Here is a 24,220-nt window from a genome sequence, read left to right as displayed (position 1 = left end):
TTTACACAAATATCACTTGATACAGTTAAAGTCAAAAGTTTACATACACCTTGCAGAATCTGCAAAATGTTGATTATTTTACCAAAATAAAGGGGATCATACATAATGCATGTTGTTGTTTTTTTAGTACTGACTTGAATAAGATATTTCACATAAAGTATGTTTACATATAGTCCACAAGAGAAAATAATAGTTGAACTTAAAGGCCCCCTTTCAAAAGTTTACGTACACTTGATTCTTAATACTGTGTTACCTGAAAGATCCACAGCTGTATTTTTTGTTTAGTGATAGTTGTTTTTTCCATTTAGTACTACCTTCAGAAACTACAGAAAAAGACAAAAGTTAAATTTACCCCGATCCTCAAAAAGTTTTTACCCCCGGCTCTTAATATATATTTTGAAGCATCAGTGAGCGTTTGAATCTTCCGTAATGGTTGCATACAAGTCTCTCAGTTGTCCTCGGTGTGAAAAGATGGATCTCAAAGTCATGCAGTCATTGTTGGAAAGGGTTTAAATACACAATGCTGAAAAACCAAAGAATTTGTGGGACCAGAAGGATTTTTTTTTTTTTTTTTTTTTTTGAAGAACAGAAGGCAGTTTAACTGTTCAGGGCCAAAAAGGGACTCATGAACAACTATCACAAAAAAAACAGCTGTGGATCATTTAGGTAACAACACAGTATTAAGAATCAAGTGTATGTAAACTTTTGAACAGTGTCATTTTTATAAATTCAACTATTTTCTCTTGTGAACTATATGTAAACGTCTTTTATGTGAAATCTTATTCAGTACTAAAATAAATGAATAAATAACATGCATTTTGTATGATCCCTCGTATTTTGGTAAAATTAACATTTTACAGATTCTGCAAGGTGTATGTAAACTTTTGACTTTAACTGTATTTACAAATAAAATAGTGTGTCTCATACTAAAAGACTTGGAATTAAGGATCCAAAATTCTTATTTGAAAGAGTAAAATGAGCAGGATCTTGATTCAACCTGTAGACCACAATACCATAGGATTACTGAGAGTCATTCTGTCCCATAACAGAGTAGATGTCACTGGATGATTTATAGTTTATTACAGCCCATATTGAGCATTCATTACATAAACCTCCCCCAGCAGGAGTATTTAACTGCTCAAGTCAGCAGCAGTCTGGAGTCAGGATGTTGTTCAATCTGGCATTGACATGTCAGTGTGAAGTCTTCTCTTCCTTTAGGAATGGGCATCTGTGGCCCTTGGAAACAGAACCTCTTGCTGAAGGAGAAAACTCCTTATTTAATTCCATTCTGCTCATCTTCTTCCAGGGTAAAGTCATGGCCTCCATGTTCTACGAGGTGAGCACTCGCACCAGCAGTTCATTCGCAGCTGCCATGCACCGTCTAGGAGGGTCGGTGGTGCATTTCAGTGAGTCCACGTCCTCCACGCAGAAGGGCGAGTCTCTGGCTGATTCTGTTCACACCATGAGCTGCTACTCTGATGTCATTGTTCTGCGCCACCCCGTACCTGGAGCTGTAGAAGTGAGTTTTCAAAATATTATTACAATAAATTATTTCAATATATCCATATTAAAGATAATTCAGATAATTCATGTTATTCAGGTAATTCACGTTATGCTAAAGCTGGATTTTTAGGGGCCATTACTCAGTTTTCAGTGTCAACATGGTCCTTTAGAAATCATTCCAATATGCCAATTTTTTTTTTTGAATAGAAAGTTCAAAAGAACATAATTTGAAATTAGAAAAATTGGTAATATTATTTTAGAACATCTTTGTCACTTTTTATTAATTTAATGCATCCTTGATGAACACGTAATAATTCTTTCCCTTTTTGACACATGACATCAAAATATTCATTGCCCTTTTGTGATTCATCAATGCATGTTAGTGTTTTTTTTTTTTTTTTTTTTTTTGTCAATAAAGGGGACATCAGATGCAAAATTTACTCTTACATGGTGTCTTTGCAGTGTGTGGACACGACTCCACAAAAAAAAAAAAGTAGTGAATGGATTTTTATTATTAAGTCCCAAAAAAACTTGAGTCTCAATTATCAAAGCGTTTAGATTTTGAGCTATATGACATCATACTATTAAGGCCCCACCCACAACTGGTGATGGACTGTTCTGTATTTGCATATTTCCGCCCTCAGCCAGTTGTATGCTGTCTGCCTTTTTCTTCACTTGAGAAAGCAGTGCAGGTATTTTGTAGTTGGATGTAAAAGTGAACATAGGAGTCATTTTCTCAAAGTCACTGAGGACGCAGTGGATTTGTTTTGTTTTAGTTTAGTAATGCGCCACCGAAAAAACAAGAGGGGGCTGGGTAAGCAATGGCTCATTAGCATTTAAAGAGTCATGCACCGAAACGGGTCGATGTGAACACAGCTGTTTTGGAAAAAAAGGGTGTTGTTTTACACTACCATTGAGGAATTTTAACTAATGTTGCAGACATTTCATGAAGACCCCAAAGAATCATACAAACTTGTGGAAAAAAAAAAAAAAAAAAGGGCATCCGATGTCACCTTAATTCATTTACATATGTTGATCTGTGCCTCAGTCTAAACAGAAAATCCTTGTTTTGTAGAGTGCAGCAAGGCATTGTCGGCGGCCGGTGATCAACGCTGGTGATGGTGTTGGAGAACATCCCACTCAGGCCCTTCTGGATATCTTTACGATCAGAGAGGAGCTGGGAACAGTCAATGGCATGACTGTGAGTTCACATTGGAAAAATATAGTTGTCTGAAATTATTAGCTTGAGATATCCACTTGGAGTTGAAGTGAAGTGTAATTTCTGTACAACTAGCATCACCAAACAGAAATCTATGTTGCTTCAGTTGTGATGCTCAAAGCAAGGTTTTGATGTCTTCTAATTTTTGGATCTTTTTTCTTAAATCTCAGATTACCATGGTAGGTGATCTGAAACATGGCCGTACTGTGCATTCTCTGGCTAGACTTCTCACTCAATACAGGATCACCTTGCGCTATGTGGCCCCCAAGAACCTCAGCATGCCTGCTGAAATCATCGATTTCGTAGCCTCCAAAGGCATTAAACAGGTACGTCACAAAAGTATAAATTCCGTAATGGACTGTTACTTGGGTGCTTTTAGTTGAATTGCATTGCTTTCCCCCCCCCCCCCTCAAATGTGTCTAAACTTCTCTATGTCCACAGGAGGAGTTTAACAGCATTGAAGAGGCCCTTCCAGACACTGACGTCCTATACATGACCAGAATACAAAAGGAGCGATTCGCCTCTGAAGAAGAGTACAAAGCGGTGAGAAATCTCATTGAAGAGATGCATCTGCTTTTATGTCTTAAATATCAGAATATTTATAAATGATTTAATCTTTCTCAGTGTTTCGGCCAGTTTATCCTAACCCCACATATCATGACGGGAGCCAAAAGAAAGATGGTGGTCATGCATCCTCTTCCCAGAGTCAATGAGATCAGGTTTGCTATTCTTAATTCAAAGCATCAGGATAAAATAAGTGGGAAGTAGGAGTGCTGAATACAGCTTTGTTTGGAAACCTTTCCTAATCTCATTTTGCTTTCAGTGCGGAAGTGGACACGGATCCTCGGGCTGCTTACTTCCGCCAGGCGGAGAACGGGATGTATATTCGGATGGCGCTGCTGGCTACTGTGCTGGGTCGGTGAAGGGACCATCATAGTCTATTCTTCAACATTTGGCAGTAAAGGGAATTTTGTTAGCTTCATACTGATTCCATGACTGGTGTTTATTCTGTGTACTCTACATATAGTTCCAGTAGGTGAGGTTTTGAGGAAAAAGTGCCCAGATTTGTTACTTTCAGTACTATTGAGTATTTGATTTAAAATACGCACAGTGCACCACGCGCGCACATTAACCACAGTGCATTGTGGTTACACTAGTTTTATCCTGAATATCTGAGATTACATTAATGTAGCACTTGAGAATAGCAGGTTGCTCAGTTTCATTCACTTCAGAATAAGCTAAATTTAGCAAAGAGTTATACAATTAACAATTGTACTACTACATCTTTCACTGGTATAGTATAAATGTAAACGCTGTATGTTTTTTGTTGTGAATTTACAACAATATAGACATCTTTACATGTGATCATGTTCATTTGGACATTCCAGTTGGGGACCAGACTTTTGTCAATCTACTTCGTGCAAAAACTAGTGCAGATACAGTATGGTGGGAAGATAGTTCTTCATTATGGAGTAAAACTTTTGTAATTGTATTTTTAGACTATAAAAAATGCATTCTCAGATCTTTCTCTGCTCTTCCATATTTCTGTTGTTCTACTGCAATGTAATGATACAAATAAATGACCTGATCTGTTGGTAGACAGTAAAATGGATAATAAATGAACTGTTTTACTTAATGTTTTCTACACTATTCATTTTTGATGAATAAAATGCATAAGGAAAATATGCATTAAGTACAAGTACACAAAACAAATTAAATCTGTCAGACTGGGAAGAAAATGGGTATGTGTTGCTTTATGAGCTGGCAGGATTTTGTTTACAGTTTACGTCTTGCCTAAAAGTAAAATTGAAACAGTTTATATTAACCCCAAAATCAAAGGAAATCATTACATAATTTTAAATGATAATAAATTAATATGAGTATAATTATTTGTCATTTTATTTGAGTAGTCTTCTTTCTGTCACTATCATTATTTCTACTATTTATAAGGGGAACGAAGAAAAAAAGCAAATAACTAAGAACATATGGCCTGCAAAATTACGTCATTACTAAACTAATCTCCAGACTTTTATTTTGAAAAAAAAAAAAAAATTAAACCACATAAAACCTGAATATTTTTGGACATGATTTTACTTAAGTGTAAATCATAAATTTAACACTTGCTTCATTTTGGTACAGTGCGTTTAATGCGTCGTTTTGCCTTGAATACTAAAGAAGTGTTATATTAGCCATTTATTCACTGATAAAATCAGTCCTAGAGTCATTTGAGTAGTTCAAAGTCGAAGCATCGATTACGCCCAATGGCATTCTACGCTCATAATCCATTAGAACGAGAATCGACTCTGTTAAACATTCGACTCCCGTGAATCAATCGTGCCCGCGCCCCCACTATCAAAGGAGTCGAATGTGTTGAAGATTCAGTTCAAAGAGTCGACTCCAACAAACAAGCGCGTCCTCAGAGCGCTCTACGCTTTCAAGGGAGGACATGCGGCGATAGCAATGAGGAGCTGTACGTAGGATATCTAAAGAACCATTCGGCGGAGTCCTCTATGATTCAGCCACAGTTGACTTTATCACATTACCACCCAGTTCAAGGTGAGATTAAACCGACTGTGTTTAAATTTGCGGTACAAATTCAGCAGAAATCTGCTGTCGTGGCTAAGCGTGCTAATGCTAACTGCCTAGTCAGCCGTTTGCTTCATCGATAAAAGTAATTGTGAAATAATAACGAACTCATAAACCGGTCAACATCCTGTATGGATTACATACTAGGTATTTTATGATTGTGAATCTGTTGAAGGTTTTATATTCAAAGTGGGTTTGTTGACACTAGGTGTGAATTAGCCAGTTGACTCTCGTGCGTTTCTTTCAAATAGGTCCAGATTTATCAATAATCCCAAATAGAGTTGAATAAACTCCATGTTTACCAGGGTTAGCGGAGCTTTAGAGATTGTTTGTAGTTGCTCTTGTCCAGGTCAAAATAAACAGGTCATAGTTTAACTGTGAGATTGAAGGAAAATACAGGGTCTGAAGGGGATAGTAATCTGTACTGGATTAGGACTGGATTATAGTTTTACAAGGACACACGCCCGGTACAACAGCCAACAAGTAGTGTAATTATGATGACTATGATAATACCTCAGATGCATATGCATGACAGGATAAAAATAAACCTTATCAATGGACACGTGACGTCACAAGAAGCAACCCAGATGTGTTTGGATGCAGTGAATGGGAGTTGACCCCTGTTGTGAGTTGTTTTTCTTCAAATACACTATCAGTCAAAACTGTTTGAACAGTAAGACTTTTAATGTTTTTTTTTAAGTCTCTTCTGCTTACCAAGCCTGCATTTATTTGATCCAAAGTACAGCAAAAACGGTAACATTTTGAAATATTTTTAAATATATTTTAAAATTATATTTAAAATAATTACTGTTTTCAAAATAATAATAATAATAATAATAATAATAATAATAATTAATGTTTTTGAGCAGCAAATCAGAATATTAGAGGTTAGAAGGATCATGTGACTGGAGTAATAATGCTAAAAATTCAGCTTTAAAATCACATGAATGAATTACATTTTAAAATGTATTCAAATAGAAAACAGTTATTTTAAATAGTAAAAATATTTCAAAATTGTACAGTTTTGCTGTACTTTGGATCAAATAAATGCAGGCTTGGTGAGCAGAAGAGACTTCTTTAAAGAATTTTACTTTTCAAAAACGTTTGACTGGTAGTATTTATTTGTTGACAAATGCATATAAACTATTGATGTAAAACTGTTGTGAAAGCCAATGAAGTAGAGTAAAGGATATCACTATTTCTAAAAAAAATAGTGTTTTCTAACGCATTTTGAAGAGCTGTTATGAGTAGTAGCATAGTTTTTGAGACATGTCATTATTTGAGTGTATATCTAGGTTGGACAAGACAAGCATACCTGCTGTTCTATAAGAAGGGAGGTAATGATTTACTACTAGTGCTGTTTTGTTAGAGTTTGACCAATTGACCATTTATCAGGAGCCAACTAGAGAGAATCGAGGTAGATTGAGTATTAAAGGAACGCTCCACTTTTTTTGGAAATAGGCTCATTCTCCAACTCCCCCCGAGTTAATAAGTTGAATTTTACCGTTTTGAAATCCATTCAGCCGTTCTCCTGTTCTGGTGATATCACTTTTAGCATAGCTTAGCATAGATCATTGAATCCTATTAGACCAATAGCATCACGTTCAAAAATGACCAACGAGTTTCCATATTTGTCCTATTTAAAACTTGACTCTTCTGTGGTTATATCATGTATTAAGACCGGCGGAAATGCAAAGCTGCGAGTTTCTAGGCTGATAAGATTAGGAACTACACTCCCATTCCGGTGTAATAGTCAAGGAAGTTTGCTGCCGTAATAAGGCTGAAGCAGGAGCAGTAATACCACGCAGCACATGTGCAAATGCTAAACTAGCTGGGAACTCATTTCTGATAATACTCTGCCTGCTTCGGCCATATTACGGCAGCAAACTTCCTTGACTATTGCGCCGGAATGGGAGTGTAGTTCCTAATCTTATCAGCCTAGAAACTCGCAGCTTTGCATCTCCACCGGTCTTAGTACACGATATAACTACAGAAGAGTCAAGTTTTAAATACAACAAATATGGAAACTCTTTGGTCATTTTTGAACGCGATGCTATTGGTCTAATAGGATTCAATGATCTATGCTAAGCTATGCTAAAAGTGATATCGCCAGAACAGGAGAACGGCTGAATGGATTTCAAAACGGTAAAACCCAACTTATTAACTCGGGGGTAGTTGGAGAATGAGCCTATTTTCAAAAGAAGTGGAGTGTTCCTTTAATGTCAGGCCTGCAGTGCAAAAATTGTGTGCAAATTAAATTTAAACCAGTGTTTATTATGTTTTGTTGTTCATGCTACATATAGAGGGTTTGCACTTACGTAACAATTTGTCAGTTACCCAGATGCGCGGCCATATTGGAGATACTTGGGTGTAAACAACAGCATTGATTGAATGATTAAAGTACTACTGAATATGTTTTTTGCTAATTTATGCTGTCTAAACCATGGAAAAACTTGTGGAAGCTACTAAATCATATAGAAAAGGACTTAGTAAGCATGAAAGGGCACAATATTTTGACAAACTGAAGTTAATAGATGGTAAAGTTACATACAAGCAGTACTAAGATGTGTTTCACCTACCTGACCAGAAATGATAAGGACAAACACAAATGTTGTTACGATTGTTGCCCTGGAAATCCTCGTTCAGCCTGGCCAACCACAAACACCTTTTGTTCCTCAGATAGTTTTTGCGCTCTTCTCCTCGATTTATAACTTTTGGCAGTCTATAGTACTCCAAATGTTTTTCCCGGTCTGACAGATTAGTACAGCCCAAAACATGACAATAATTGACCATTTTCAGCAGCAATAATCAGCAAAATATGCAAGTTCAGTGTTTCCCCTGCCGTTATATTAGGTGGGAGGGGCAATGTTGGTCTGTCTTTAGGGCTGTCGCGATAACCGCAATATCGCAATACCGCGCTATTGACGTGCATAACCGCAGAGGAATGCAACAACCGCAGCAACCGCGATATTTGCCTGTTTTCTTTTTTCCTAAGGATTTGCCCTTCTCACTTAATGCCTGTGCGCTGAATATTAAATTAGTAATAAGTTAGTAATGATAACATAATGTGTTTATTATGAGGCTCAGTAGATATGCACTTAACAAGCCTAAACAGACAGCGAATGAGAGAGAGATCGACTGAGCATGTGCGATTACCTGCGTCTGTCTTTCAGATCGAGTCAGGTATGTATGTGAAACTAGCTTGTCATGTCCAAGGAAAGTGAAATCTCTGTCTTAACATCGGTGCTCTGCTGGTCAGCTGAGCCTTTAAAAGTGGCGATTAAAGTTAAAATGATTTTAACATCGTGTTTCATTACGTCTCTCTTTGAATAAACAAGCGTTTTTGAAGGTATAGTTGAATGAACGGATTAAAGACTTACTCAAAGATAGTCTCTTGCCTCCGTCTTGTGGCGTAACAATGAAACTGCACTGACTGACAGCTCGTCTAGAACACGCAGGTGAAATACTGACAGAAAGTCTCTTGTCCAGTCAGACTGGAGGGTGCGCGCTAACTGTTATATACACGAAGATTTCAGATGCAAAGCCTCTAAGTATGTCTGACATTTTTCTTCAAAATTTGCATTTCTTACTGGCTAGGTTTCTATGTAAGTACTGTTTACTTCACTTCATATATCAACGCGATTTGGTTTCGGTTTATTGATTTCTGAATATGACCTTACATTGTAACAGCCTACACACAATTATATGGCGGTAATACCGCATACCGCGCTACTGAGCCACTCAAAATTACCGCAAGGGAAATTCCTTAACCTTCCTTAATCTGTCTTAATTTGAATTGCGATATGATGGTTTAAATATGAATCCTGCATGTTCCGTTTGCCTCTGTATGTATGAATGGTTTTGTTTACTACATAAATACTGAAGCACGCCTGACGCTCCCGGTCATTTCGGCCTTTGCATCTCACATAAACAGATAAACTCAATCTCCAAAGCTGTTGTGAGTAGGGATGCAACGATACCATTTTTTCAAAACCGATCCGATACCAAAAATTCTGAGTATCGGCCGATACCGATACCAGGCCGATATCAGTGGGGGTATTTTACCTTCAAAACTAAAGAATGTATACAATTCACTTTGTCATTAAGATTTATTTGTTTTAAGTAAAGAAAGAGATACCAAATCTGCTTGCACATTGTTGGATAAAAAAGAGACATGCATGAGTGCAATCAAATTCATGAATTCATATTAGGATTAATGTTTTAAAAATAAAATTTTGAAAACAGAAATATTACAGATATAAATAACTGAACAGATCTGCCAGCAGATGGCGGCAAGACACTGATTTAATTACTGAATCATTTCATTGATTTGATTCATTCGAACGGATGGTTCATTCAGAAATAAAGCAAGTGACTCTGTTTGAATGGGAAATTGAATCATTTCACTAGATTTGTTTAAAAACGCACGTTCATTCATAAACGAAACACCGCTGTGTTTGAATGGAGATGCGCAGCGGCTCAGGTGTGACTTGTTTCAGACTACTTTTAACGACGAAATAGAGCAAAATCAGGCAATAGTGTTATAGTCAGACAATGAAAGTCATTTAATAATAACTTCTTATTTGTTTAACTGCTGTATTAAACAATATCTCATTTACAAAGTATTTACAAAGAAAGTATTAAAAGCTGTCACTCGGTTCGAAGTGTTCTTTTGGGTGATGCTTTTGAAGATGCTTGATTAAATTTGTGGTGTTGTAATTCGAAACACTACTTCCACCTCTTGAAACTTTGGCTTTGCAAATAGTACAATTTGCAGTGCTACTAGATGCTGTATCAAGAGTAAAATATTTCCAGAAGATCAGGGACATGTTTACCACGCTGAGGTACAGTAGACTTTGCATGTGAAAGTTCCCTCTGAACTCGCCTGTCACATTCACGTCACATGTGGTTGTGTAAGCAGCGCAACGTATTGTAAATGTATTTTATTTTTAAGGCAATGTTTTAAAATAATTGTGTTCTTGTATGAATTATTATAGTTTTTACAGTAGACCATTATTTCTTGCTATTTATTTAATCAAACTCTGGTAATGGTATTGAATTTGGATCGGTCACGCATCACCGATATCCGATCCATTCAAAAAGCTTGGATCGGCATCGATACTGATCCAGAGTATCGGATCGATGCAACCCTAGTTGTGAGTGTCACTTCAGGTGAATTTTACCGTTTCATTTGAGAAAACTAGCAACATATCATACTGTACACAGAAACTTCACGGCAACCTGTCAAAATAAGTCTGGTTTAACATTTAACAGAATTATAATAGTCTTGTATTACTTTTTTACAGTATAATGTAGGTGTTTATATATACAAATTTAAATAAAACAATTAGATAATAAAAAAATCAACAAGATTAACCACTTAATTGTAGAAAAAATAACTGTATATTCACACAATTTTTCTTCCATGTATTAATTTTAATAGTAAACCAGTTTGTTTGCCAAAAAATAAAAGGGTTTAATTTTCATTTGATAAAAAATAAATAAATGTGTAATGACTTAAAAAATTAAAAAAATATTTTTATATTAATATATTAACAATATTAAAAAATATTGTTCCAAATGTTGAAATTGAGAGTTTTGGACTTATTTTTTCACTGAAATAAATGTTTTCGTTATTACACAGAAAATAGGCTGAAGTACCAAAAAAAAAAAGTACCGTTGGCTATTGGCACCCCCAACTCCCCAAAGCTATAAACCTATGGGAAACACTGAAGTTTTGTTCTGTTCAGTGGCATTGTTTGCATTCAGTGCCGCCAAATATGGCAGATCTAATAAAAACACATGAAAATAACTAATTTCTATTTGAATATATGTTAAAGTATAATTTATTTCAGTGATGGAATTGAATTTTCAACATCATTACTCCAGTCTTCAGTGTCACATGATCCTTCAGAAATCATTCTAATGTGCAGATGTGATGCTTGTAGAAACCATGATACATTTTAATTATTCTTTGATGAATAGAACATTTAAAAGAATGGTGTTTATTTGAAAAATAAATATTTTGTAACATTATAAATATATTTACTGCTGAATAAAAGTATTCAGCTTTTTATTAGGATGTCAAAACCATCTGTGTCTTCAAATGCCTGCAGAATTATGCAAATCATGTTATTATATTAGCTGCTTTAACTTGTAAAGAGCTTGTTCTTAAGTTTCTAACAATTTTGTGCTGCCCAGTAAACTGAGTGTTGGTTTTGAGGTTTGAATTGAAATGTCATATAAAGTTGTATCAGCTTCATCATGTCCGACTGCTTCATTTAGGAGCATTGGAGCCAGTTGTCATCATCTGGAAGAAAGTGACCTGTGTGATTAGTGTGAGTTCTTATTAGATGTGGCACAGCCGCTAGATTCGTCTGAAATACGTTGACTGTAGAGTTAAGCCTAGGATAAGCTTACAGCTTGATGAACAGAGGTTCATCTGAAGCTTGCACAGCTGCAGTCTGATACGGGTGAACGTGTGGCTTTCTAGTGTATTGCGTTCTCTAATGAAGAATCTGTCTTATGATTGTTTTAGCAGCTTGTGATACCTCTGGCTGTGTGATCATCTGTTAACTGCCTCCAACTTTTTCTCGAATGAATGAATTGGATTATTTCAAGCTTCAAATGTCACTTTGGCTTAGGGGGTTGGAACATGGAAAGATAGTGCAGCATTAGGGTTTTTTTTTTAATGTAAAATCTCATTATTTCTTCAATAAACATTTGTAAGAATGCATGAAAAATGTGTCATTTATTTCTGTGATGGCAAAGCTGAATTTATTCTCACACGATCCTTTAGAAATCATTTAGACTTTATTTTTTCAGGGAAGTTAAAAAGAACAGTATTTATTGTAATAATTAGAATGTTAAAGGTTAAGGAATGTGTTCCAGTTTAAACTTGATAAGCATTAGTTTCACAATAGTGGCAGGGTATGTCTCAAAGATCCGCATTCTCTTGACCCTTCAGTGTTTAAACCACTTAAAAACAGCTTTCATGATCAGGCAAGGTGTCGTGTGTATACAAGCGTCTAATAGCTTTTGTCAACTTGGAGTTGTAATCTGTGAGATCAGCAAAACATAATCATCTTAAGCAAAGGCATTGAGAATGGGCAAGCTGTTGCTTTGCCCACCATTGCATCCTGTGCTAATGAGAGGAAACATCCTGATGGATAAGCATCTAAAAACTGCACCTGTTTTTTCAGCATTAACCCAGGATTCACCTTGGCCACACCTTGTGTTAAAATAGAGTTGAGTGCTTTCCGCTTGCTTTGGCTGTGTACATTGTTCTATATGTCAATAATGTGATGCTGAATTCTTTGAAAAGCAGCCTCCATAGAACACAATGATTTTTTTTTTAACATGCAAATGCATTTTCTTCGTGTTCTCCAGCAGTAAATCATGGCAGACGCCAAGCCACCCTCTGACAGGCCTCAGAGGAAGATGTCCACTACAGGGGATAGTTTATACAAGGTGCTGGGACTGGAGAAAGGGGCCACAGCAGAAGACATTAAAAGAGCATACAGGTACACTAAAATATTTTAAACCTGTTTATAAAGATTCAGGACTACATTCACTTGTGCTGCGATCATACTGCCAGTTATTGCACTATGTAGCACAGTTTTTGCAGTATAATGTCTAAATGTACCATCTTATACATTTACATTTATACAAGTGATTTAATAATATTTACTAGTAATAAATGGAAAAATGTTCTTTTTTCTTTATTTATTATTTGTTCTTATTTCATTTAAAAATTAAACAAATTGTAATTACATTTAGCAAAAACTGTTTACAAACACTTATTAATAAATAATTTTAATGTTTTATCTTCAGCATTGTGTCATTATTAGTAAATCCAAACAAACTTCTTTTTACTTTAAAGTGATAAGTGTTTGTATGTATATAATGAGATGATTAATCAAATTTTATTTTTGTACACTACCAGTCAAAAGTTTTTGAACAGTATGATTTAAAAAAAAAAAATGTTTTTAAAGAATTATCTTCTGCTCACCAAGCCTGCATTTATTTGATCCAAAATACAGCAAAAGCAGTAATATTGTGAAATGTTTTTACTATTTAATATAACTGCATTCTATTTTAATATTTTTTTAAATGTAATTTATTCCTGTGATGAAAACAAATATGCTAATATGCTGATTTGCTGTTCAATTTTTTTTAAATATTATTATTAGTAGTTAAAACATTTGAGTACCTTTTTTCAGGATTGTTTGATGAATAGAAAGATCCAAAGATCAGCATTTATCTGAAATGAAAAGTGAAGAAATTAATACTTTTATTTAGGTATGCTTTAAATTGATCAAAAGTGATGATAAAAACAAAAGATTTCTATTTCAGATAAATGCTGTTCTTCTTAGCTTTCTATTCATCAAAGAAACCTGAAAAAAATTCTACTCAGCTGTTTTCAACAACAATAATAATAATAATAATAATAATAATAATAAATGTTTTTGGAGCAGCAAATCAGAATGTTAGAATGATTTCTGAAGGATCATGTGATGCCAAAATGATGCCAAAAATACAGCTTTGAAATCACAGGAATATATTAAATTTCAAAATATTTTAAAATAGAAAACAGTTATTATAAATACAAAAAATTAGTGGTGGGCATAGATAAAAATTTTTTAATCTAGATTAATTTTACTGTAATCTTGGAATTAATCTAGATTAAAATGGCTAATTTGAATTCTGTCGAAGGCATTTAGAATATGTGTGCTACCGAAATAATGACTAAAAGTAAGTCTTTGAGAACGGGTTTCTCAAGCCAGGTGGCGCATTAGACCAGGGGCTCATCTCCAAAATGCATCACAAACTGCTTGACAATTGCATTTACAACACAATTAACTATACAAACTTGTGTAACCAACTATTCCTACACTGCATGTACTTCTGCGTAAAAGGCTGTGCGACGTGCGCATTGCAGTTAAATACACAGACGCGCACGGGCATGGATATCTGCGTGCATAGTCTTCGGTTAAATTGCGTTGCTTTTCGAAGCATCAATTCAGTTGTTGCATATAGTTTAATGTCTTTATTTCGGGATTATCAAAGTAAATTCTAACTCAAATTTGAGATTTTGCTGGGGCACAGCATTTTTTCACTGGGGCACATGCCCCAGTAAAAAGGGTCTAGCAACGCCCCTGCCCTGAAGCAAACCCGGTGGCTTCATAGCTGCATCCATGTTAGCACGTCTCGTTTGAGGTGGTAATTTCACAGTAGGCATACACACAGGTTCGAAAGACTCGTTCTCGCCCCCTACAGTGCAATTCAGCTAGGTATACATCCGCGCTAAAATATCAAGGTGAAATTCATCATAGCTTGCGTAGTATAGACCCAGCTCCCAACCCAACTTTAAGAATAGATTAATGGCGATATTTTTTTTTATCGCCCGATAAGAGTCTCACGTTGACGCAGCACGTTAACGCCGATAACGGCCCACCACTACTAAAAATATTTCAAAATTTTATAGTTTAATAAAAAAATCTTACTGTTCAAAACTTTTGACTGGTAGTGTATGCCATAGTTCTGCAAAATACAAAAAAAAATTTTGATTAGTTGTTTTGTTTCATCATTTCAATAGAGTTGTATGTTCTGCAAAAATGGTTTCTGCACAAGATTCAAGACTCAAATTCTTTGTTTCACAGGAAACTGGCTCTGAAATACCATCCAGACAAGAATCCAGACAACCCTGAAGCTGCCGATAAGTTCAAAGAAATCAACAATGCCAACTCAATCCTCACCGATGAGACCAAGCGTAAGATTTACGATGAGTACGGTTCCATGGGGCTCTACGTGTCCGAGCAGTTTGGAGAAGAGAGTGTCAAATACTACTTTCTTATGTCAAAGTGGTGGTTCAAGGTGAGAGCTCATCTTCCTATAAACAGCTTTTTGTTGCATCAGTAAAAAATGGGTCTATGTTACAGATTGACTGTAACTGTAAACTCAGTGTGTTGACCTAACTGACATTCTGACGAGATGTTAATCATAGTTTGAGGTGATAATCTTTTTTTGTGTGTGTGTATTTTGTGAAGAATTATTGGAAAGACAATCAAAATATAGTTTTTAGCACTATAGGTACTTAATGGACTGAATGGAATGAATGCAGAAGGATATTGGTGTCACCCAAATCTTCTTCCATAATCTGAACAGAACAGACATATTTAGAGAGCTTTGTTCACTTTGAGATGCTACATTCTGACTTACTTTACAGATGATCGTGGCTTTTGATCCACATGTGATAATTTTCTCAAATAGGCTTAATGTGGAAAGCAAGACAGCTGAGCCTGATTAAAATGCATCAGCTTGTTTGAATCTACAAAGCTATAAATAAACGCTGATGTGCTTTGTTTTTTTTTTTACCAGTCATTTCCCTTGTGATTCATCTTAGGAGCTTTCAAAAAGCTCCTCAAACTTCCTAGCATGACAAATATAGTGACTGGCCGACTAGAAATGACTTGTAGCTGGTTGCAGCATCTTGCAAACTTCTCCCATCACTGTGGCATTAAACATGTGCCTTTCCAAAAAAGACGTCTCTGATCTGAGGTCTGTATTTGCTGCAGGCTATGGTCATGTGCTGTGCCGTTTCCTCCTGTTGCTGCTGCTGTTGCTGCTGCTGTTTCTGCTGTGGAAAGTGCAAACCACCAGAGGAGGATGATAACTACCAATATGTGGACCCAGAAGACCTGGAGGCCCAGATCAAAGCAGAGCAGGATGGAGGGGGTGAGTGTAGAGTTGGTTGGAAAGGGATGTATACGTTTGGTCTGCCTCTGGTAACCATCTTCTTTTACATAGTTGAGTTGTTCAAAAGACTTATGAACTCTGATAAATACTTTACTGAATGAACTCAATGAATCTGTCAGAATTTGTTCTTTTTTTTTTTTTTGTATACTACCGTTCAAAAGTTTTTATTTTATTATTAAAGAAGTCCCGTTTCATTTGATGGCAAAGCTGAATTTTCAGCAGCCATGACCCCAAGCGTTTGAATGGTAGGATATAATTTAACCATTTTTAAATATAATAAAATATAAAACTCTGAGGCAGGCATCATTGAAAGTAATAACTTGCATTTACAGTCAAACCAAAACTTAGACACCAGATAAAATTTTAGATGTTTTTTTTTTTTTTTTTACTAGTAGGTGCAAGGCACTTTAGTTCATTTATGTAAGTGAGGATAGCAAAATAAAGTAAACTGTGACACATTTTACCCAAAAAAATATTCATACATTATACTACCAGTAAAATGTATGAAAGTTTGGGACCAAAAATTATACATTTCTTTTTATACTGCAGACTAACGGTTCTTGTCATATTTTATTACCATTTTCTAAATTATAGTGAATACACTGATGATGTGAGAAATGTTGAAGGTGTCTGAATAAATTTTGGTTTGACTGTATGTAGTTATAAAATATGTACTGAATGAATTTATTAATATCTGTCACTCCTGGCCATATAATTCTCTGTTTTACAAGGGAAGACTAGCTAGGCTTTGCTAAAAACAATGTTGAAGCCTCGGCCACGGTTGAGGAGGTGTCTGATAATCTCTGCTGTCTCAGTAGAGACACGTGATGTTGCTCAGGTGGCATGAACAGCAGGAACAAATTTAACAGATCAAGCAAAAACACAACATGCAGCTATTTATAACTCTGATTTTTTCTATATATATAGATGTCAGTGCTTTTGTTGGGCCACTCTCTGGGGTTGTTTATTATAATTGTTCAGAAATACGTTCGCAATTTTAACATCTGAAATGTCAAAAATGTTAAAGATATGTAATTAGTTGTGATGGTTAAAAAAATGTGCTTTTCTTATACTCGCAAGTCCTTTAAAAATGAGAGAAATATCACTGAGGATGTTCTGTAGTCTAGAAGATGATGGATTGCCTTAGATCATATCAAATTGAATAGTCAGAATCACATTCTTCAAATGTTGCACAGAATTTTATATTAATAATCCAGGTCTGCATTCTGGTCTAATCTACTGTTTGAAATGACTCGAAGGTGCATGCAGTTTATCTTTGTTTAATACTGAAATGAATGAAGTGTCAGATGAGACAGGACTCATTTTACTTGTCTGTCCTTGGCCATTTCCCTTGATAGATATTTTGAGCGTTCAAGAGATGTATGTATCAGTCATCTAGGACATTGGGTATTGAGCACCTCTTGTCTTCCCGATGCTAATATAGCTTTTATATTATTTATGGAGTGCAGGCACAAGGTGTTTGGTCAATTTTGTTGTGTCTAAATTTAGCACTGGCAAATGTATGACAGTCAAGCTGAGTAGACAAGAGATTCTGGCACGTTACAGGTTTTGAGCCTGTAATATTCACAGAAAGCTTTCGAATGTTTTTGTGTTTAGGATTTAATGTTTTATGTACATATCCTGTTGTTCTAAAAGGATTTGTTTACTCCAGAATTAAAATTTTTTGATAATTTACTCACCCCTTGTCATCCAAGATGTTCATGTTTTTTTTTTTTTTTTTTTTTTTTTTTTTTTTTAGTCAAAGAAATTAAGTTTAAGGAAAACAATCCAGGATTTTTCTCCATGGAGTAGACTTAAGTGGGGATCAACGGATTGAAGGTCTAAATTGCAGATTCAATGCAGCTTCAAAGGGCTTTACACGATCCCAATTGAGGAATAAGGGTCTAATCTAGTGAAAAAATGTCATTTTCCCCAAAAAATGTTGGAAAGGTCACATTTGTGGTCACTATCGTATGCTAGATAAGACCCTTATTCCTTGGCTGGGATCGTATAGAGCAGCGGTTCCCAATTCCAGTCCTCGCGACCCACCGCTCTGCACATTTTGTGTGTTTTCTATTCCAACGTTACTGCCCTTCGAAGTGGACATCACAGGATATTCCGCCATTATTCATTAGTTCGAAGCAAGCGTATGTGTTCCATTTGAAGGTCATTAAAGCGTGCGAGACGTAAATTTAAAATGCATTTATTTACAGATGCACTTATGTCACACTTCTCTAGTAAGTTTCATCTGTGTGTGAAGACGCTACATGCGGTGACGTAGCGCAAATATGTGAATGAATGTTTCGAAGTATAGTAAACAGATTTCCCCCGCTTAGGCAGCAGGGAGCAATGAACACTTTGCAGGGACCATGTCAATCGGAACGCAGTTCCTGCACGGACCTCACTTCTAATGAGCTGGTTATCTGAATCAGGTGTGTTAACTAAGAGAGACATGCAAAATGTGCAGAGCGGTGGGGCGCGAGGACTGGAATTGGGAACCGCTGGTATAGAGCACTTTGAAGCTGCATTGAAACTGCAATTTGGACCTTCAACCCACTGATCCCCATTGAAGTCTATTAAAATGAGAAAAATCCTGGAATGTTTTCCTTAAAAACCATAATTTCTTTTCGACTGAAGAAAGATGTTAACATCTTGGATGACATAGGGGTGAGTAAATTGTCAGGAAATTTTAATTCAGGATGAACTAATCCCTTAAAGATACCGACTTGTGTATTTAAAGTTGCCGCCTTTTATATTCATGAATATTATCACAAAATATAGCCTTTGCACAATTTTATTTTATTTATTTTTTTAAAATAACCAAAGTTAAGTCATACAGGTATTGTGTAATAAGTGCAAACTAAGTGGGTGTAAATGATGTTTACATGATTGAAGCAAAATTTAAAGGTCTAACCATTATTTTTGGTCATCCTGACAGTTTGGAAGAATACATTACAATGAAATTCTTCATGTAACCTGTAATTTAAGATAATGGTTTCCCTTTTACTTGACAGGTGAAACAATAATTATTGTCCAGCCTATACGTAGTCCTGGTCCAGAAATCTGCAGTGAAACTATACCGGATTCAAAATGACTTGTAAGACTCTGTATGTTCATCGACAGCATGAGTCACTCCATTGTGATTGTCTACCTACACAACCCTGTGTTTGTCCGTGATTCACAGCACTGTCTTTCACTAACATTACAGTGTTTGCTATTTGCATTTGCTCTTAATGAAGACTTTGAGTTAGTCATTGCATCTAGTTTTCAGACTTTTATTAACTTTGTAAGACCCAACCTCTTGGCAACCTCACTAAGGCTTATTAAATGGTGCTAGTACCTTCACAGCTCATTAAATAGACCAAAGGATTTCTTCATTAAGGAACCTCATGCACTCAAAGACTATGCAATGAGCTGAAACCCAAAGCCAGTGACCTGCATAACAGATCTTGAGATATGGAGTTGTGTTTGCTTTACTAGGCCCATGCATGAACCTAATGCTTTGCATGTGCATGCTGTGGATGTCCTTGTTTTGCATGTTGTCAGGCCAAGCCTTTTTCTGCCAAGTACTTTGAACCTCCTGTAGGTTTTGGAGTTAGTTGACCAGGAGGTGGAAGGACACCATCTGACTATTTAGTTTATGATAGAGCCAGAACACACAGCTAAAAAAATAACTGTATAATATGTAATATATCAATAATAGTAACCGAATAATTGGCAATAAGTTATTTATTATTAAGAATATAATTATAAAAAGTGGCTTTAGAAAAATAAATATTATTATCCAGCATTAAAACCACTATGCTAGAGGATGTTAGAAGGCCAGTTGGGGTGAGGGTGAGTCAGCAGGAAATGGGATTTCTGTTGAGAAGGTTGCGTCAGCATGAAGCAAAGCTGTCAAAGCAGCTGCATCTCATCAATAGAAACGCAGTCAACATGAGCTGTCTCGTACAGAGGCACTGCTGGCCTGTCACACAGCCATCTGTTCAGCAGTCAATTTCATCTAACCTCAAACCTCTGTTTTATCATCCCACTACTGTTTTGTCTCACACTTTTTTCCCTCTACCTCTGTTATTTAAGTAAGGTACAGTTAAAGTCAAAAGTTTACATACACCTTGCAGAATCTGCAAAATGTTAATTAGTTTACCAAAATAACAGGGATTATACAAAATGCATGTTATTTTTTTTAGTACTCCAGTGAGCATTTGAACCTTCTCTAATAGTTCCCTCAGTGTGAAAAGATGGATCTCAAAATCTTAGTCATTTTAAAAATGGGTTCAAAAACACAAAAATGCTGAAAAAGAATTTATGGGACCTGAAGGATTTTTCTGAAGAATAGCGGGCAGTTTAATTGTTCAGGACAAACAAGGGACTCATGAACATTTAAACATCATTTAAAAAAAACACACACACACACACACACACAGAGCTGTGGATCATTCAGGTTACAACACAGTATTAAGAATTAAGTGTATGTAATGTTTTGAACGAGGTCATTTTTATAAATTCAACTTTCATTTTCTGCTGTGAACTATATGTAGATATCTTTTTATGTGAAAAATCTTATTCAGGTCAGTACTAAATAAAAAAATAACATGCATTTTGTATGATCCCTCTTATTTGTGAAAATAATTAACATTCTGCAAGGTGTATGTAAACTTTTGACTTTAATATAATTAATACATTTATTAAGAAATCTTCTATTTTCATTCTTTGCTACACATGGATGCTGTCCATTAGTGGGGCGGTGATTCGGAAGAGCTGCATCAGGGAAGGGAGGTATGTTTCTTAGAGCAGAGCTGGGACCACCTTTGGCCATATTCCCAGGAAACAACATCTGATCTGCTTCACTGTACAGAACCGTGTAGGCCTAGTGTGCATATTTCCTGTTAGTACATCCCACATATCCCTCATACCATAAAACCTACTGGTAATATGTCTCCAGTAAAACTGTATGTGCTGTACTTTTGGCTATCTAATCCTCAAAAGTGATGGCTTCATGCAAACCATAGACAAATAGACTCTGCATGAACGCATGCCGCACGTAATTTATGTAATTGTACTGGTAGACCGATATGTTGGCTCATATATTAGGCCATTTTTTAGATTATAGTTTACTTGGATGTTGAACAAAAGTAGTAGTTCACTGTTGTGGTTTAAAAAAAAAAAGACCAACAATCATGTGGAGCACTGGCTGTTGTCAGACTCCTTGTGTAAACAAAAATCTCACTGGATTTATTACAATTAATGGCAAAATGAATGTTTGAAAATGTGAATTGATATTTCCTATTGACACTACAGCAAAAAATAGAAATCCAAAACAGAAAACCATTTTTTAGCTGGTGAAAATACTAGTGTTCTAATAATTTTGGCCACCATTGTATATAGCTACTTATATTTAAAAACAATATATATTACTTTTTATATATTTATTATAATTAAACATGACAATATCTGTATTTTATTGGCAGCTCTGATCTTTACATTGTCCAAAACCCATATTGGTCGACCACTGCTTTGTAGTTTGCTAAAACAATTAAAGGGATAGTTCACCCAAAAATGACAATTCTGTTGTTAATTACTCACCCTCATGTCGTTCCAAACCCGTAAGACTTTTGTTCATCTTCGGAACACAAATTAAGGTATTTTTTTTTTAATAAATCCGAGAGCTTTCTGATCCCGCATAGACAGCAATGCAACTGCTATGTTCAAGGTGGTTCAGTGGTTTAATTGTAAGGTTATGAAGCTACGAGAATACTTTGTATTACGGAATAATAGAAATGGTTAAAAAAAAAAAAAAATTTTTTTTTTTTTTTTTTTTGCCCACAAAAAGTATTCTAGTAGCTTCATAACATTTACAATTGACAACTGATGTCACATGGACTATTTTAACAAAGTCCTTACTACCTTTCTAGGCTTTAAACTTTTCTGCTGTGTTGCTGTCTATGCAGGGTCAGAAAGCTCTTGGATTTCATCAAAAATATCTCAATTTGTGTTCCGAAGATGAACAAAGTTTTTACAGGTTTGGAATGACATGAGGGCAAGTAATTAATGACATCTGACAGATATTTAGATCCTAATTCTGTTTTAAATTTTTTTTGTAGGCTCAAATGTCCCTATTTTGATCCAGCCCAGTTCCACCGTCAACACCTCAGAGTCCATGCATTTCGCAGCCAGCCAGTCCAAGTACAACACCCAGAAATGAGCCACCTGCCCAATCCTGGTCCCAGTCATTACCGAGGGGGCCCCGCTGATGGACTCTAAGGCCCCTGATGTAGTGTGCTGATGGCAGGGCATCACGGCACCAGGACAAAACTGTGCCACTGCGCCATACCCTGACTCTGACCCACTGGAAACGAGTGGCAGTTTGCCAAAAGACAAGGAAGCCTCTGCCAATCACAATTCATCCGTGTCTCCATTGGTGTGTATGTCTGTCTGTTCGTATATAACTACACGTTCGTTTCAAAATAATATAGCTATGAGACTGGTGCTGTTGGTGGGCAGTGCTCCATGTGGGAAGTGGGTTTTACTTTTCGGGTGTTTCTTTTTGGTTCTGGCTATTTATTTAATTTTTTTTTTTATTTTTTTTTTTATTTTTTTTTTGTGTACGACGCATGGACGTGAGTGGAATGATCATGTGAGTGCATGCAAAGCAATAACAGCATGCCACTACTATACAGCATAGGAACATGTGCAAAAACTCCTCCCACTTATCTTCATCCAAATGCGGAGCCACCACCTTTTTTTTTTTTTTTGCTTCTTTAGATGGCAGTGTATTCCGTTTTCAAGTTTGCAGTCATCTGTTACATTTGCATTATATTGCACGATCGATTTGGTCATTCGTACGCAAATGACAAGACATAGCTGCGTTACGACTTTTTCTGACCAAACCTAAGGCACAGACCTCAAATGTCAGCGGACGTGCCGTGTGCAATGGTCGTACATTTCCCTAAAATCAGAAGACTTGAATATGCTGGTGTAAGTTGTTTTTTCTATGCACTTTTTTTCCACTACCTTCATAGGAGGCTTCTAATGCAAATCTAATGGCTTCAGTTCTTACAGCTACTTCTCTCTAAGCGAGAATATCTGTAAATGTGAAGTTTTAATTTGTTCATAGGGGCTGAAATGGGATCAACCCTATTTTTGGTGAACGCTATGCCAAATCATCGAGCAAACCTATGCTTTCTTTGTGCTCTTAGGACATATGATGACAAAACGCAAATATTTTTAATGATCTTATTTATTTTTAATATATCAGATTTGAGATTAATGTGTATGACATGTTCTGAGTGAATCGAAGCACTGTGTTAACTTGATTTCAAAATTTGAATCTCCAAGAGCCTCATGATTTTAGCAATAAGGAAATGCCCGTTGTGTTAAATGTGAAGGAGTCGACAATAGTCAGGTTACTGTTAGAATCACTACATTAGAGTGAGTATATTAGATGCCAAATGTTTTTTTTTCCCTGTGAATTGTTGTTCTGAATGCAATAGTATATACTTTTGTTTCAGTGTGCAAATAGAAAAGTATGTAATAATTTCACGTAGTCTGTTTTGGGGGGCATTTTCTTATAGCCAAGAATTTTCTTTTAGTCTGTAAAAACTGGATATTGCTTTCAGAGAATAAACTTGCCAAAAGCAAAAGAGATGAAGGCAGACATTCATTAGAAAGCATTGGGATATGATCTGCTTCCAAACCAACTGTTACTTTATTTCGGAATATTTTTCTGGTACATTTCCATGCTCACTGAATGACTTAATTTCAATGCACAAAGCCCATTTCTGCAATCAACAATTTACTTTTTTGGCACCTGTTTGGGGTGCAAATGATAATTATAATTTTAAAGCAATCGAGAGGTTTTGGCCTCTTCACCGGTGCACATATTGAGTTTTATGATGCTGTGTGTAATAATGATTTGATGAAGGGGAAAAGCCAAGTCTGGTCTGAATTTACCAAGAGCCAAAAACAAGAACCACAGCACTACATCGCTACTTTCCTCCTGTTTTTATTTAACATGGTTCGTGGTGCATCACACATTTCATTGTCTGTTTATATTATTGAATCTGAATTAAATAAATGGGGATTTGTAAAAATTTGCATTTGCGTGATTATTATGTTTTCATTTTTTAATTAGTACTATTAGTTTGCGTTCGG

General features: G+C 35.9%; 2 protein-coding genes across 8 annotated transcripts in view; both read left to right on the top strand.

Annotated features, from left to right (window-relative positions):
• cad (carbamoyl-phosphate synthetase 2, aspartate transcarbamylase, and dihydroorotase) overlaps window positions 1-4,358 on the top strand; it is a 31,626-nt gene extending 27,268 nt beyond the window's left edge. For all 3 annotated transcript variants that reach the window (XM_073852866.1, XM_073852868.1, XM_073852867.1), the window contains 6 exons: window positions 1,307-1,519; window positions 2,579-2,704; window positions 2,893-3,048; window positions 3,164-3,265; window positions 3,347-3,441; window positions 3,546-4,358. In XM_073852866.1, the coding sequence (XP_073708967.1) occupies window positions 1,307-1,519; window positions 2,579-2,704; window positions 2,893-3,048; window positions 3,164-3,265; window positions 3,347-3,441; window positions 3,546-3,645 (792 nt within the window). In that variant the 3' untranslated portion in view covers window positions 3,646-4,358. The remainder of the gene's footprint in view (window positions 1-1,306; window positions 1,520-2,578; window positions 2,705-2,892; window positions 3,049-3,163; window positions 3,266-3,346; window positions 3,442-3,545) is intronic.
• A 785-nt stretch (window positions 4,359-5,143) lies between these two features.
• dnajc5ga (DnaJ (Hsp40) homolog, subfamily C, member 5 gamma a) lies at window positions 5,144-24,159 on the top strand. 5 transcript variants are annotated; one of them, XM_073816493.1, is made up of 7 exons: window positions 5,144-5,278; window positions 12,698-12,831; window positions 14,971-15,184; window positions 15,886-16,045; window positions 19,081-19,163; window positions 20,807-20,845; window positions 22,171-24,159. In XM_073816493.1, the coding sequence occupies exons 2-5, from the start codon at window positions 12,707-12,709 to the stop codon at window positions 19,158-19,160; spliced, it is 579 nt and encodes a 192-aa protein (XP_073672594.1). In that variant the 5' UTR covers window positions 5,144-5,278; window positions 12,698-12,706; the 3' UTR covers window positions 19,161-19,163; window positions 20,807-20,845; window positions 22,171-24,159. The 5 variants fall into 5 exon arrangements, with proteins under 5 accessions (XP_073672594.1, XP_073672596.1, XP_073672595.1 ...); XM_073816495.1 differs by lacking the exon at window positions 19,081-19,163; XM_073816494.1 differs by lacking the exon at window positions 20,807-20,845.
• Window positions 24,160-24,220: the final 61 nt, after the last annotated feature.

The sequence above is a fragment of the Garra rufa genome, chromosome 13 (assembly GCF_049309525.1).
Source record: "Garra rufa chromosome 13, GarRuf1.0, whole genome shotgun sequence".
Taxonomy (NCBI): Eukaryota; Metazoa; Chordata; class Actinopteri; order Cypriniformes; family Cyprinidae; genus Garra; species Garra rufa.
Note: the sequence above shows the minus strand (reverse complement) of the source record. Positions and strands in the feature narration are given on the sequence as shown.